Source organism: Scyliorhinus canicula, chromosome 5, assembly GCF_902713615.1.
Source record: "Scyliorhinus canicula chromosome 5, sScyCan1.1, whole genome shotgun sequence".
Classification (NCBI taxonomy): Eukaryota; Metazoa; Chordata; class Chondrichthyes; order Carcharhiniformes; family Scyliorhinidae; genus Scyliorhinus; species Scyliorhinus canicula.
The window spans coordinates 126,530,246-126,542,050 of record NC_052150.1 but is presented as its reverse complement, the minus strand read 5'-3'; the positions used below and the strand labels follow the sequence as shown (position 1 = coordinate 126,542,050).

The 11,805-nt window shown below is 46.4% G+C and overlaps 1 protein-coding gene across 1 annotated transcript in view; it reads right to left on the bottom strand.

Annotated features, from left to right (window-relative positions):
- Positions 1–4,218: 4,218 nt before the first annotated feature.
- mtrr (5-methyltetrahydrofolate-homocysteine methyltransferase reductase) overlaps positions 4,219–11,805 on the bottom strand; it is a 94,482-nt gene continuing 86,895 nt past the window's right edge. The window contains 1 exon segment of the mRNA XM_038796445.1: positions 4,219–5,542. Coding sequence (XP_038652373.1) covers positions 5,398–5,542 — 145 coding nt within the window. The 3' untranslated portion in view covers positions 4,219–5,397.

Below are 11,805 nucleotides of genomic sequence, written 5' to 3'. Positions count from 1 at the left end.
GAGGTGGGTCTCATCAACAAGAAAACTGAAGAGGGTATGTTTGGCCAGGTGACCTAGTGGAAGGGAGGGCCATGTCTGAGGCAATCGATTGTCATTAAGGTCTAAGTAGTCCATGAGCTTTTCGCACTTAATGTTGGAGATGAGGGTGGTGGGGTCAGAGGAGAAGCGTTTAAGGCAGTGGCTCGCAGTACAGCAAAGCAGTCAGGAATTATCTTTGTATGCCAAGGTGATTCTGGAATAGCGAGCAGTTTCCCTATTATACTGTCGGGGGAAAAGTTAAATAGCCAAACCAGACCTGTAACACACACACACATTCCCAAGGAGTGAAAAGTTAATACTTTTTCTTAATTTGTTCAGGGGATGTGGGTGTACCCAGCTAGATCAGAGTTTTTCAAACTTTTTTGCCCGAGATTCATTTTTACCAACCAGCTGACCTTTGCGACCCGTGCCAGCAGACCTTGATGACCCACGCCGGCCGAACTTTGCGACCCACAATTTTCACTTACCTTTAACGACAGGTGAGCCTACGTGGTCCTCACAATCTCACTTGCTTTGTCATTCAATGCTACATTTCTGATAATGACTTCAGCTGATGATTTAAGACCTCACTGCATCATTGAAAAATAAATTAAGAGGTTTATCCTTGAACTCACCATGTTTAGTCTTCAAATGTCATTGAAATTTTGATGGTTTCAAACTTTCATTTGCCAGTGCTTCCCTGCATATAACACGCATCAAGCTTTGAATCTGGATTTGCGGTGGCACAAATGAACAAACCCATATGTCAAGTAAACATTTTTAAGGGCAGCACGGTGGCGCAGTGGTTAGCATTGCTGCCTCACGGCGCCCAGGTCCCAGGTTCGATCCCGGCTCTGGGTCACTGTCCGTGTGAAGTTTGCACATTCTCCCCATGTTTGCGTGGGTTTCACCCCCACAACCCCAAAAGATGTGCAGGCTAGGTAGATTGGCCATGCTAAATTGCCCCTTCATTGGAAAAAATGAATTGGGTACTCTAAATTTATTTTAAAAAAGTAAACATTTTTATGCTGTTTTGCACCTGTTTTCAGTTTCTTCTTGAAGGGTTGTGACATCAGCATACAGGCACCTGACCCGCTGTCTGCTGCCACTTCCAGTGGGAGGCCTCAATCATTTGTTGAAAAAAACTAGCCCTGGACAATGTGCTGACATCAGGACATGGCGGTCCACCCCACTGGGCTCCGGGCCTGCGCACTGCTTGATCCAGCACGCATGCGTGGGATGGCCGGCAATCTCAAAAGTCTGTCACGGCCAGCATTTTTAAAAGCCAGTAGTGGCCAATAGGTGATCCTCCCACGATCTGGAACGCCATAACCGATCATGCCACGACCCTCCACATAGGGGTCGTGACCCTGAGTTTGAAATCCCCTGTGCTAACCAAGCATTTCTTGCCCATTCCCAACTGTCTTCATCGCAAACGAGATGAGAAGAAATGTCTTCCCCAAGAGCGTGAGCCTGTGGAATTTGTGACCACAGGAAATAGTTGAGTCCAAACACTATAGTTTCAAGAAGCAGTTAGATATAGTACTTAGGGTGAAGGGAATGAAAGGATATGGGGAAAAGCGGGATTAGACTAGTGGAAGATCAGCCATGATCATAATGAATGGTGGAGCGGGCTTGAAGGGCCAAATGGCCTCCTCCGACTCCGATATTTTTTTCTATGTTTCTTTCTAAATCGAACAGAAAAAGCTGGAAATACTCAGCAAGTATAGCTGTAGCTGTGGAGAGAAATGACAGAGTTCATTTCAGATCTGTAACCTTTCATCACATATTGCTAACTTTACCCCACCCACTCACTTTGCCAACCCCACAATTGCCAGAGCTGTAGGTTCAAAAACAAATGATTAATTTAATCCACTAACATCTCTTTAATTCAACCAGCTAGAGATCATCTTTGAAAGCCAGACATTTATCAATATAGATGAAGTGAAGAACAGAAACAAAAAGCAATGTAACACCGAATAAATGTTTTATTTAAAAGTCTTTCACAATTTTCCCACTAACTTTAACCTATGAAACCACAAATAATCAATCAGATTTTTATAGAAAATGTGCTCAAATTTCAAAAATATTTTAAATTTTCAAATCATATATATTTTGTGGATAATGTAATTTATTGTACCAAAGGCAGAGATATGTGGAAAAGCTAGTCGAAGAATCAATTAAAGAATTTCATCCTGCCCGATTCCAACGCTTTGGAATTCAACAAAACTTTTATGCATCTAGTGATTGCATATTGCATCCTTTCGTTTTTTCTATTCGTTCATGGGACATGGGCTTCGCTGACTGTGCCAGCATTTATTGCCCATCCCTAACTGCCCTTGAGGGGGCAGTTAAGAGTCAACCACATTGCTGTGGATCTGGAGTCACACGTAGGCCAGACCAGGTAAGGGTGGCAGATTTCCTCCCCTAAAAGGTCATTAGTGAATCAGATGGGTTTTTATGACAATCGACAATGGTCATCATTACACTTTTAATTCCAGATTTTATTGCATTCAAATGTCACCATCTGCCTTGGTGGGATTTGAACCCAGGTCTCCAGAGCATTACTCTGGGTCTCTGGTTTACTAGTCCAGTGACAATGCCACTGTGTCACTGCCTCCCAAGCTGTGGAGCACTTCGACTCAGGGGCCTCGAGGTAGTGCCACATAGCCATTTCCTCAGCCACAAAAATAGCAGGGAAGAAGCATGCATATAAATCCAACTGGAAGTGTGTCCAGGGTGAGCAGTTTTGAGGAAATAAGTTCATTACATGGAAACCAGTCTCATTGGCAGGCTTAGCTTCCAGTCAGGCAAGATTCAGGTCTGTGAAGGCCTTGAGTGAAGATAGATCTCCATTTTACAGGGGTGTGTGATGAGGGAAGGGGGAAAACTTGGAAGCTCCGGAAGGCGATCGGCGATGGGAGGAGAACAGGAAGTAGCAGGCACCTGGTAGGTATAAAAAAAAAACTTATCTTCTGGATCTGACCACATCTTGCCTGGGTTTAGTTGCTGGGTTCCCAGTGGGTCAGGAAATTTGGTCATTCAGTTTATTTCCATGGAATCCATACAGTGCAGAAGGATGACATTCGTCCCATTGTGTTTGCACCGACCCTCCAGAAAAGCACTCCACCTAGACCCACTCCCCGCCTTATCCCCGTAACCCCACCTAACCTGGACACCTTTGGACATGAAGGGAAATTTAGCATGGCCAATCCGCTTAACCTGCATATCTTTGGACTGTGGGAGGAAACCGGAGGAAACCCACACAGACATGGGGAGAATGTGGAAACGCCAGTCACCCAAGGTTGTAACTGAACCTAGGTTCCTGACGCAGTGAGCCTCATTGCAATATTTAAAGAGCCAACCCAACTCCTCAGAAGCACCTAAATTCACTCACCTGCGTTTAAGCTGGAGGTTAGTTGGTGTCTAAATTGTTAAGATTTTAACCACCTGACTGACCGATTGTGATTAAAAATTCCCCCTATCGGTCTCGGTGATAATTCTTCATCTGATTGGTTGAGGAGCCATGCCATTACCTGCCCTCTCTCAGATCCCCTCTAAAAGCTGTTGAGTTGATCAGCTGCCTAATGAAAGAATTGTCAGTAAAAAGCCCACAAAAATTTACAGGCAGCATCAGCATAGTGAATGGAGAGTACCTTTCATAGAACATAGAACAGTACAGCACAGAACAGGCCCTTCGGCCCTCGATGTTGTGCCGAGCAATGATCACCCTACTCAAACCCACGTAACCCATATACCCGTAACCCAACAATCCCCCCATTAACCTTACACTACGGGCAATTTAGCATGGCCAATCCACCTAACCCGCACATCTTTGGACTGTGGGAGGAAACCGGAGCACCCGGAGGAAACCCACGCACACACGGGGAGGACGTGCAGACTCCACACAGACAGTGACCCAGCCGGGAATCGAACCTGGGACCCTGGAGCTGTGAAGCATTGATGCTAACCACCATGCTACCGTGAGGCCCCCTTAACCACATCTTTCACCACTTACTGCAAAATTTGTACCATGCTATTAGTTTCAGTTTTGTACGGTGACTGTAATGTAAATGTTGCTGTTCAATTTCTAACCAGTAGAGGTTTTTCCAAAATTGTTTTGCATGTAAATAAATTTCTCCTCAGCTGGTCATACTCCATATTGGTCAAGTTGTTTGATGATTGCAGTGTAACTGTATCGAATGTTAACAATTTTAATACACACAAGTCACATGTAAAGTACTTTTGTGCAGAATTTGCAGGCATATGCAGACCTGAAGAATACACAAAGATCTTGAATAGTTTTTGTATATATAAACCGATGCAAACCATAACATAAATTTAAATTATTTTTTAGCTGTTTCAAGATGAGCACACAGGAGCACAAACCTAGAGTTAACGGAACTGGAAGGAAGAACAATATAACTTATAATAATGCTTTGATTAACATTCAAAAGGATCTTTGCAGTTCATTCCTCTCCCAATGTCTATTGAAGTACTGAAACCAAAAACAAAAATCTCATACATGCTATGCGACTACAAAGTTAATAAATTAAAATTAGTAAAGAGTATGCATTTCCTTTGAAGGTCCACAAAGGCTACAGTTCCAGTGATCACATAAGTCAAAGTGTTGTACCCATTGGCATAGGGATGCATTTCAACAAAATTATTGTCTTTTAAATAATGAATAAAAATAAACATAATTTGGTGCCAAAGGTAAAGAATAGGCCAGCACAATAAACAAAATGTCAGTGAGGTAAATGAGGTGACAAAATGCAATGTTTCACGATGAACCCTGAGAATTTATAAACTAAGTGTGATTTGGGTGTGCTGGTAATTAAAGCATTTCTAAACACGAGCATAAAAGGAGACCTAACTGGAGTTCAATAGAATCTTCAACACTTATGTCTCATAACGAACAACCTTACCATAAAGATGTTTTAAAAGGCATAATTTTAAAATTGCATAAATAAATGCATTTACATTGTTTCAGTTAAACATTACAGTACGAGGTTACATTAAAACAGATAAAATGCCGCTGAATGGGTTATTAGATTTCAAACAGCAAAAAAATCACATTGCAGCAACTCCTAATGGCACTGTTGAAAACATCCAAGCTCATCTGAAAGTGCAAATTTGAAAAGATATTTGACTACCGTTTATCATTTGCTTCTAAACGGTGTCAAAATGATCACAGAGGGTCACCATATTCTGTCTTTGACAAGGAGTTGTAAAAAAAGTTTTTAAAATCCCCAATCACTGTCTATGAAGAGTGTTTTACAAACACTCCTTCCAACAGTTAGCATTGTTTTGCACTTCTGAACACTGTACCCAGTTTCTGTGGGAAGGGATTTTTAGAAAATCGCCCTCCAGATGCGGTTAACTCCAGACATCCTGTAGATAACGTTTCTCTTCACGTAGGTTGGCTACAATACTCATGGCTGCCAGAGTATCCACTCCCAGTTTTTCCGATACCATTTCAGTCAGAGAACTGGCCACTTCTTTAGCCATATTCTTGCCATCTCTGTTTTAGAAGCAAAAATAAAATAATTAGAAAACAATAAGACCCTATTCTTTTAGCCGTTACAAAACCCAAAGTGTAGATAGGCAATAAATGGGGGTCAGAAGGACTTAATCATTTCAATCAAACTCTCGGTTAGTGTCGCAGCTCAGCATAGAATAATAAATGAGATAATGGACTGTTTACCATCTCATGATATACAGCGACTCTATCTAGTTTGAAGGTGAACAATGGCACATTTCAATGGTACAAACTGCAGGCAATTTTACAGAATCTAAAACGACTTACACATAGTTGGCTGTCCACCTGCGAGATGGAATTATTGCATTGTTGCCCTATTTTTGTATATATATTTTCAACAGCTGCCATAATCATTGCTACTCTTTGAACCTGACATGCATCTGCAATCAGGATCGGTTTTTGTTCCACTTTTTCCCAAATAGCTAGCATATTGACAATAAGCTGGCCAGCCCTCCATTTCCCCTTTCCACCAACAACATTATTATCCGTACTGACTAAACTGCTGAACGCAGAGAAAATAGGTTTGTTTTAAAATGAACATTTTCAATTTGTAATGGCAAATAATCGGCATGTTAAGTTAGCCTTGGGGGAGTGCACAAATAGCATTCAAGGCTGAAAATACAACGACAACCAACATCTTTCTTATTACTACAAATTTCAACCCAAACTTTTTTTTTTTTAAATGTAGGTACATTCCTTTCTAATTTATCAAACTTGGTTGAGTACAAGATACTCCCTATATCCCAAGTGAGTTTCCCAAAGCAGCCAGATTGACGACATTTCTAATTCCCTACCAGATATTTTTCCTTACTTTCTGATTTTTATTTTGCCTCCCTAGGGTGGTAACTAGACAAACCTTACAAAGCAAGTCCATAACTTATGAGAAAATGGTTACTTCATCACTTCTTGAACCAGTCAAAAATCCTAGAGAAATTGAATCAATTAGGGCGCGATTCTCCAGAACGATTTCCAAATATGGCAGCGAGTGGGAACTGCCGTGAGCTCCCCGGCGCGCGATCCGGCAAGGCCAACAGTGCAATACAACTGTCTACATAACAAGGCCCCACGGGCTTCATGCCACAAATAAAGGCTCGCCAACCGATTCGCCAAGACCGTGCTTGCTAGCCACTCCCCCCCCCCCCCCCCCCCCACTCCCACCCCATCCCCCTAACGAGGTTGAGAAGCACTTACACAGCCAACCCCACTCAGCTCGTAGCCATGGCACCGAGAAGACCGCCCCCAAGATTTGGAGACATGGACCTGGGGACACTCCGAGATGCAGTCAAGTCCAGGAGGGATCTCCTGTTCCACCGAGGGTCAACCATAGGTCAGCCAGTGCTGTCTGGGATGAAATGGCAGCAGCCGTCAGCTCAGGAAACGTGACCAGAAGGATTGACCTCCAGTGCCGCAAGAAGGCCACCGTCAACACCGGGCTGCATGCGTGAGTTGACAACCCCCCCCCCACCCCCACATCAGCCCCCCCTAACCCTCCATTCACCCCTCCAACCCACCCTCCCCCCTCCCTTCACCTCCCCAACCCTACCTTCACCACTGTGAACCGCACATGCAGCTAATGATGTCTCTGCAGGAGAGGTTGCCCCACAATCGCTGGGGGAGGCCCCGGACTGGCGTAGGGGTGCCAGACAGAATCCTCACGACCTTCGAGGAACAGGCCCTGGAGGTTACGGAGGTGGCAGAGGACAGGGCGGTTACCAATGCGGAGGTCGGTGCAGATTGCAGAGGTGAGTCCACCGGACCCACCCGGATAGACTGTCACATGTTATTGCCATACAGACTGATCCATCCCTCCCACTGGCCATGTGTCATTCTCTCGCAAGTCCTCCAGCCAACTGCACTGGCCCATCCTGGGTGGCCCCCTCCCCTGCCTCCCATGAGACCACCTCGGAGGACAGCTCCGAGGATGCCACAATCGATGCATCACAGTTGTCAACACCACCCTCCATCAGCACAGAGACCCGCACCTCCGTGGGCAACATTAGTGGACAAGCTTCTAATCATAATCTGGTGAGCACCACACCACACCACGCTGATGCACATCAGGTGGAGGCAGGAACGCCCAAGTGAGACAGCAGTTGGAGAGCTGCAGGATCTCGGGTTCCAGCTGGGTCCCAGCTGCCTACTGAGCTACAGAACATGCTATCCTGCAGCTGATGGTGACATGGTGACATTAGGGAGCGACCGGGACATTCAGAGGGTGATGTCAGCGATACTCCAGCAGGTCTATTGGACGAGTCCCAGAGGCTACTGGCATAGGATATGAGCCGGCAATGCGTGGCACTGAGGCCAACACTGCTAGGGTGGCGACTTCAGTGGAGAGCCTGGTGCATGACGTCAGCAGCATTAGTGGAGGTGTCCGAAGCGTGGCTCAGTCGGTGGCCGAGGGCCTCGGCAGAATGTCCGACTCACTGGGGGAGGTGACCCAATATCAGGCTGACCTTGATGAGTCGCTGAGGGGCATGTCCCGCTCTCAGAAGCGAATGCCCGAGGCACTGCAGAGTTTGCCCCAGTGACAGGTGGGCATTGGCGAAGCACTGCAGAGCATGGCCCAGTCACTGAGGAGCATCACCACTGGCGTCGACATGATGGTCCAGACATTGGGAAGCTGCCACGGCTGGCAGAGCCAAATGATGCAGGGGCAGCCAGGGCTCAATCCAGCCACCCCTCCGCCCTGAGGTGAACCCCAGGGCCCTACGGGCACCCAGCAGGGCGCTGGGTGGCAACCCAGACCCATTCAATGGAATACAACAGTGGCCACCAGCTCCCCAGGGTTCCATCCCTCTGATGAGGGCGTATCTCACAGCATCCAGAACAGGTAGGTACAGCTCTGCATGTGACCCCAAGTGTGCAGGGTGCCTCTGGCCTTAGAGAACACCCACCAGGGGCATTGAAGGCCATGGGATGAGGTAACTCTGATGTACGTGTCCTAATTTGCACCAAGTCCATACTATAAGTTCGTAGCAGGGGAAGGCCATTCAGTCCCTTTGAGCATGCTCTGCTATTTAATAGGTTCATGACTTATCTGGTTGTGGACTTAATTCCACATTCCCGCTTGGCCCCGATAAATTCTTGATTAAAAAAGTAGTCAAAGATTATCTACATTTGCCTTAAAGATATTCAATGATACTGCGTCTACCTGGGAAACGTTCTACAGACTCTCAATCCTCTGAGAAAAACTAATTCTTTTCATCTCCATCTTAAATGAGTGACCCCTTATTTTTAAATTGCGTTCCTTAGTTCTAGTGTCTCCCACAAGGGAAAATTGAATATTTCCAAATTCAGCATACAATTCCTACAGTGCAGAAGGAGACCACTTGGCCCATCTAGTCTGCACCAACCCTTGAAAAGAGTATACCACTGAGGCCCACTCCCCTGCCCCATCCCTACAACCCCACATCTTTTGGACCCTAAGGGGCACTTTAGCATGGCCAACCCAACTAACCTGCACATCTTTGGCAGCAACCCCATCATTCAGGATCTTGCATGTTTCAACAAGACCACCTATTGTTCTTCTAAACTCCATTGGATACAGGCCCAGCCTGTTCAACCTTTCTCAAAAGATAACCACCCCCCCCCACCCCAAATCCCAATCCCACCCCAAGAATCAATCAAGTGAACATTCTCTACTTCTCTGAGCTGTCTCTTAACAAACCCCTGGTTATGCATTCATCTCTGTGCTTACTTACCTACACTGGCTCCCAATTAAGCAATGGAATGATTTCAAATTTCTCATCTCTGCTTTGTTTTCAAGCCCCACCACAACATTTACCCTCCCTGACTCTCTAACCTCATCCAGCCTATCAATCCTCTGAGATAACTGAGCTTCTCCAATTCTGGCCTCTTGAGCATCCCCTTATTTTAATATCTGCACAGTTGGTGCCCACACCTTCAGCTGCCTGGGATCATAACGATAGAGCCTGGAATTCCCTTCCTAAATCTTTCTGCCTCCATTTTTCTCTTTCCTCCTTTCAGACACTACTTCATACCAGGCATTTGGTCATCTGCCTCAATATTCCCTTATGTGGCTTGCTGTTAAATTATGTTTGATAATGCTTCTGAGAAATGCCTAGGGACATTTTACTGTGTTAAAGATGCCATTATTGTTGTTGTAAAATTGTGCATTAAAAACAAACTTTCAAGCCGGCATCTTATAAGTACTGAGCATACTGTTATCTCCACAAATTCAATTTGGTTATCCAGGTTATTCACTGAATCTGTATTTATGTGGGGAGATGCTCTTCCTCGGAAACTGTATCACTTCCCTCCTCTACACCACCAGTGATTAGGCAAGTTTCCATGCAGAGAGCCTTGTTAATTGAACGTGGGACTTAAGCTCCTAATACCAAATGCAGCTCTTGTATTGTGGTTACCGAATCCTGTCCAGCACTGCTATTGTACACTTGGTGGGGCCACCTTATGACAAGGTCATATGTACCAAGGCACTGGGAGGAAACCTGACTGTTCCTTCCAAACTACTATGAAAGTTTGAATGCTATACAATTGTTCCTAAACGCGACATATGATTGTTACTATTATATTTTAAATAATGACTTATCTAAAATATATGTATTACTCTTGAATCCACCAGGTGATAAAATGCCCAATAGTCTTCTTGTTGAAAGATAAACTACTTAATGAGTAATAAAATAATAAACCATGAGTCCTTTTACTCAATACTAAACTAACAATAAAGAATTAAAGTACAATACAGATAACTACATAACTATACACCATTATAACGAACTAGTTCCAACTTTCTCACTGGCTATTCTATGTCTTGCTTGTTCCCTGTTCTGAATCACATCATGATCTGACTTAGAAAAGGCGGGAAACCAGTTCTTATAGTATCTGACTGTGAGCCATCTAGTGTTGAAATGACTGTTCTATATTTACATACATTGATCATGTATATTGATATCTGAATATCACTACAGTTACTGCAGATAAGCTACTAAGTTTAAAGTTTTGCTTTTATATCACCATCTGCTTGGTGGTTTGGCAACAATCTCTGAAATTAAGGGTGGGATTCTCCCCTACCCGGGGGGGCGGCGGGTCCTGGCGCCGAGGAGTGGCATGAACCACTCCAGCGTTGGGCCGCCCCAAAAGTGTGGAATCCTCCGCACCTTCAGGGGCTAGGCCTGCCCCGGAGTGGATTGCGCCCTGCCTGTGCTGGCGTCATCCCCGCGTATGCGAAGAGGGCTTCGTTTCCGCACCGGCCATGGCGGATCGCTACAGCTGCCGGTGCGGAAGAAGAGTGCCCCCAGGGCACAGGCCCGCCCGAGGATCGGTGGGTCCCGATCGCGGGCCAGGCCACCGTGGGGCACCTCCCAGGGCCAGATCCCCCCCGCCCCAACCCCCCACCCACGCCCCACCCACAAGAACCCCGGAGGCCGCCCGCGCGCCAGGACCCGCCGGTAAGGACCTACTCCAATTTACGCCAGTAGGACCGGCAAAAAACGAGCGGCCACTCGGCCCATCGCGTGCCGGAGAATCGCCAGAGGGTGCCGCTGCCAGCGGCCGCCGACCGGTGCGGCGCGATTCCTGCCCCCGGCAAATCCCCGGCACCGGAGAATTCGGCACCTGGCGGGGGCGGGATTCACACCGACCCCCAGCGATTCTCCGTCCCGGTTTGGGGGGGGGGGGGGGTCAGAGAATCCCGCCCGAAAGGTTTTGGAAAACAGTATAACATAGTAGGTGGCAGGTACAGCAGAATTCTGCCCGACCCTCTGTAAACTGTTTATTTTAATCCAAATTATTCCCAACTTTAGCTCTCCACCCTGTACCCCATCCCCACCAACCACGGCTGCCCCACAGCCATCTCATGCTTTGAGGAGGATTCATTAGTTGAAGGTGGGACTCCTACCCCTCCCTTGGGAGAAGTCCCGACTCAAAGAACTGGCAAGCAGTCTGACTGGCTGGTGGTTCTAAGGTTCCAGCGGCATCATGGGTAGGAGTGGCCACAGCTTGGACTGCAGGCAGTCTGCTGGAGCTCAGAGGAGCAGGTAGATCTCGTGGAGTGGATGGGAGTGGAGGGTTGGAGGGAGGGGGGAATGGGGTTGAGGGTCCTGATGGAAAGGCCAGGTGGAGAGAGTTGCGGTGGGGGAGGGGGGCAATCTGGAAAGGGGGTCAGTGATGGAGTAACGTCATTGCAGTGTTAATGTAAGCCTACTTGTAATAATAAAGATTATTATCATTAAGAGGCCAGAATTAGGTGAGCACAGATATCT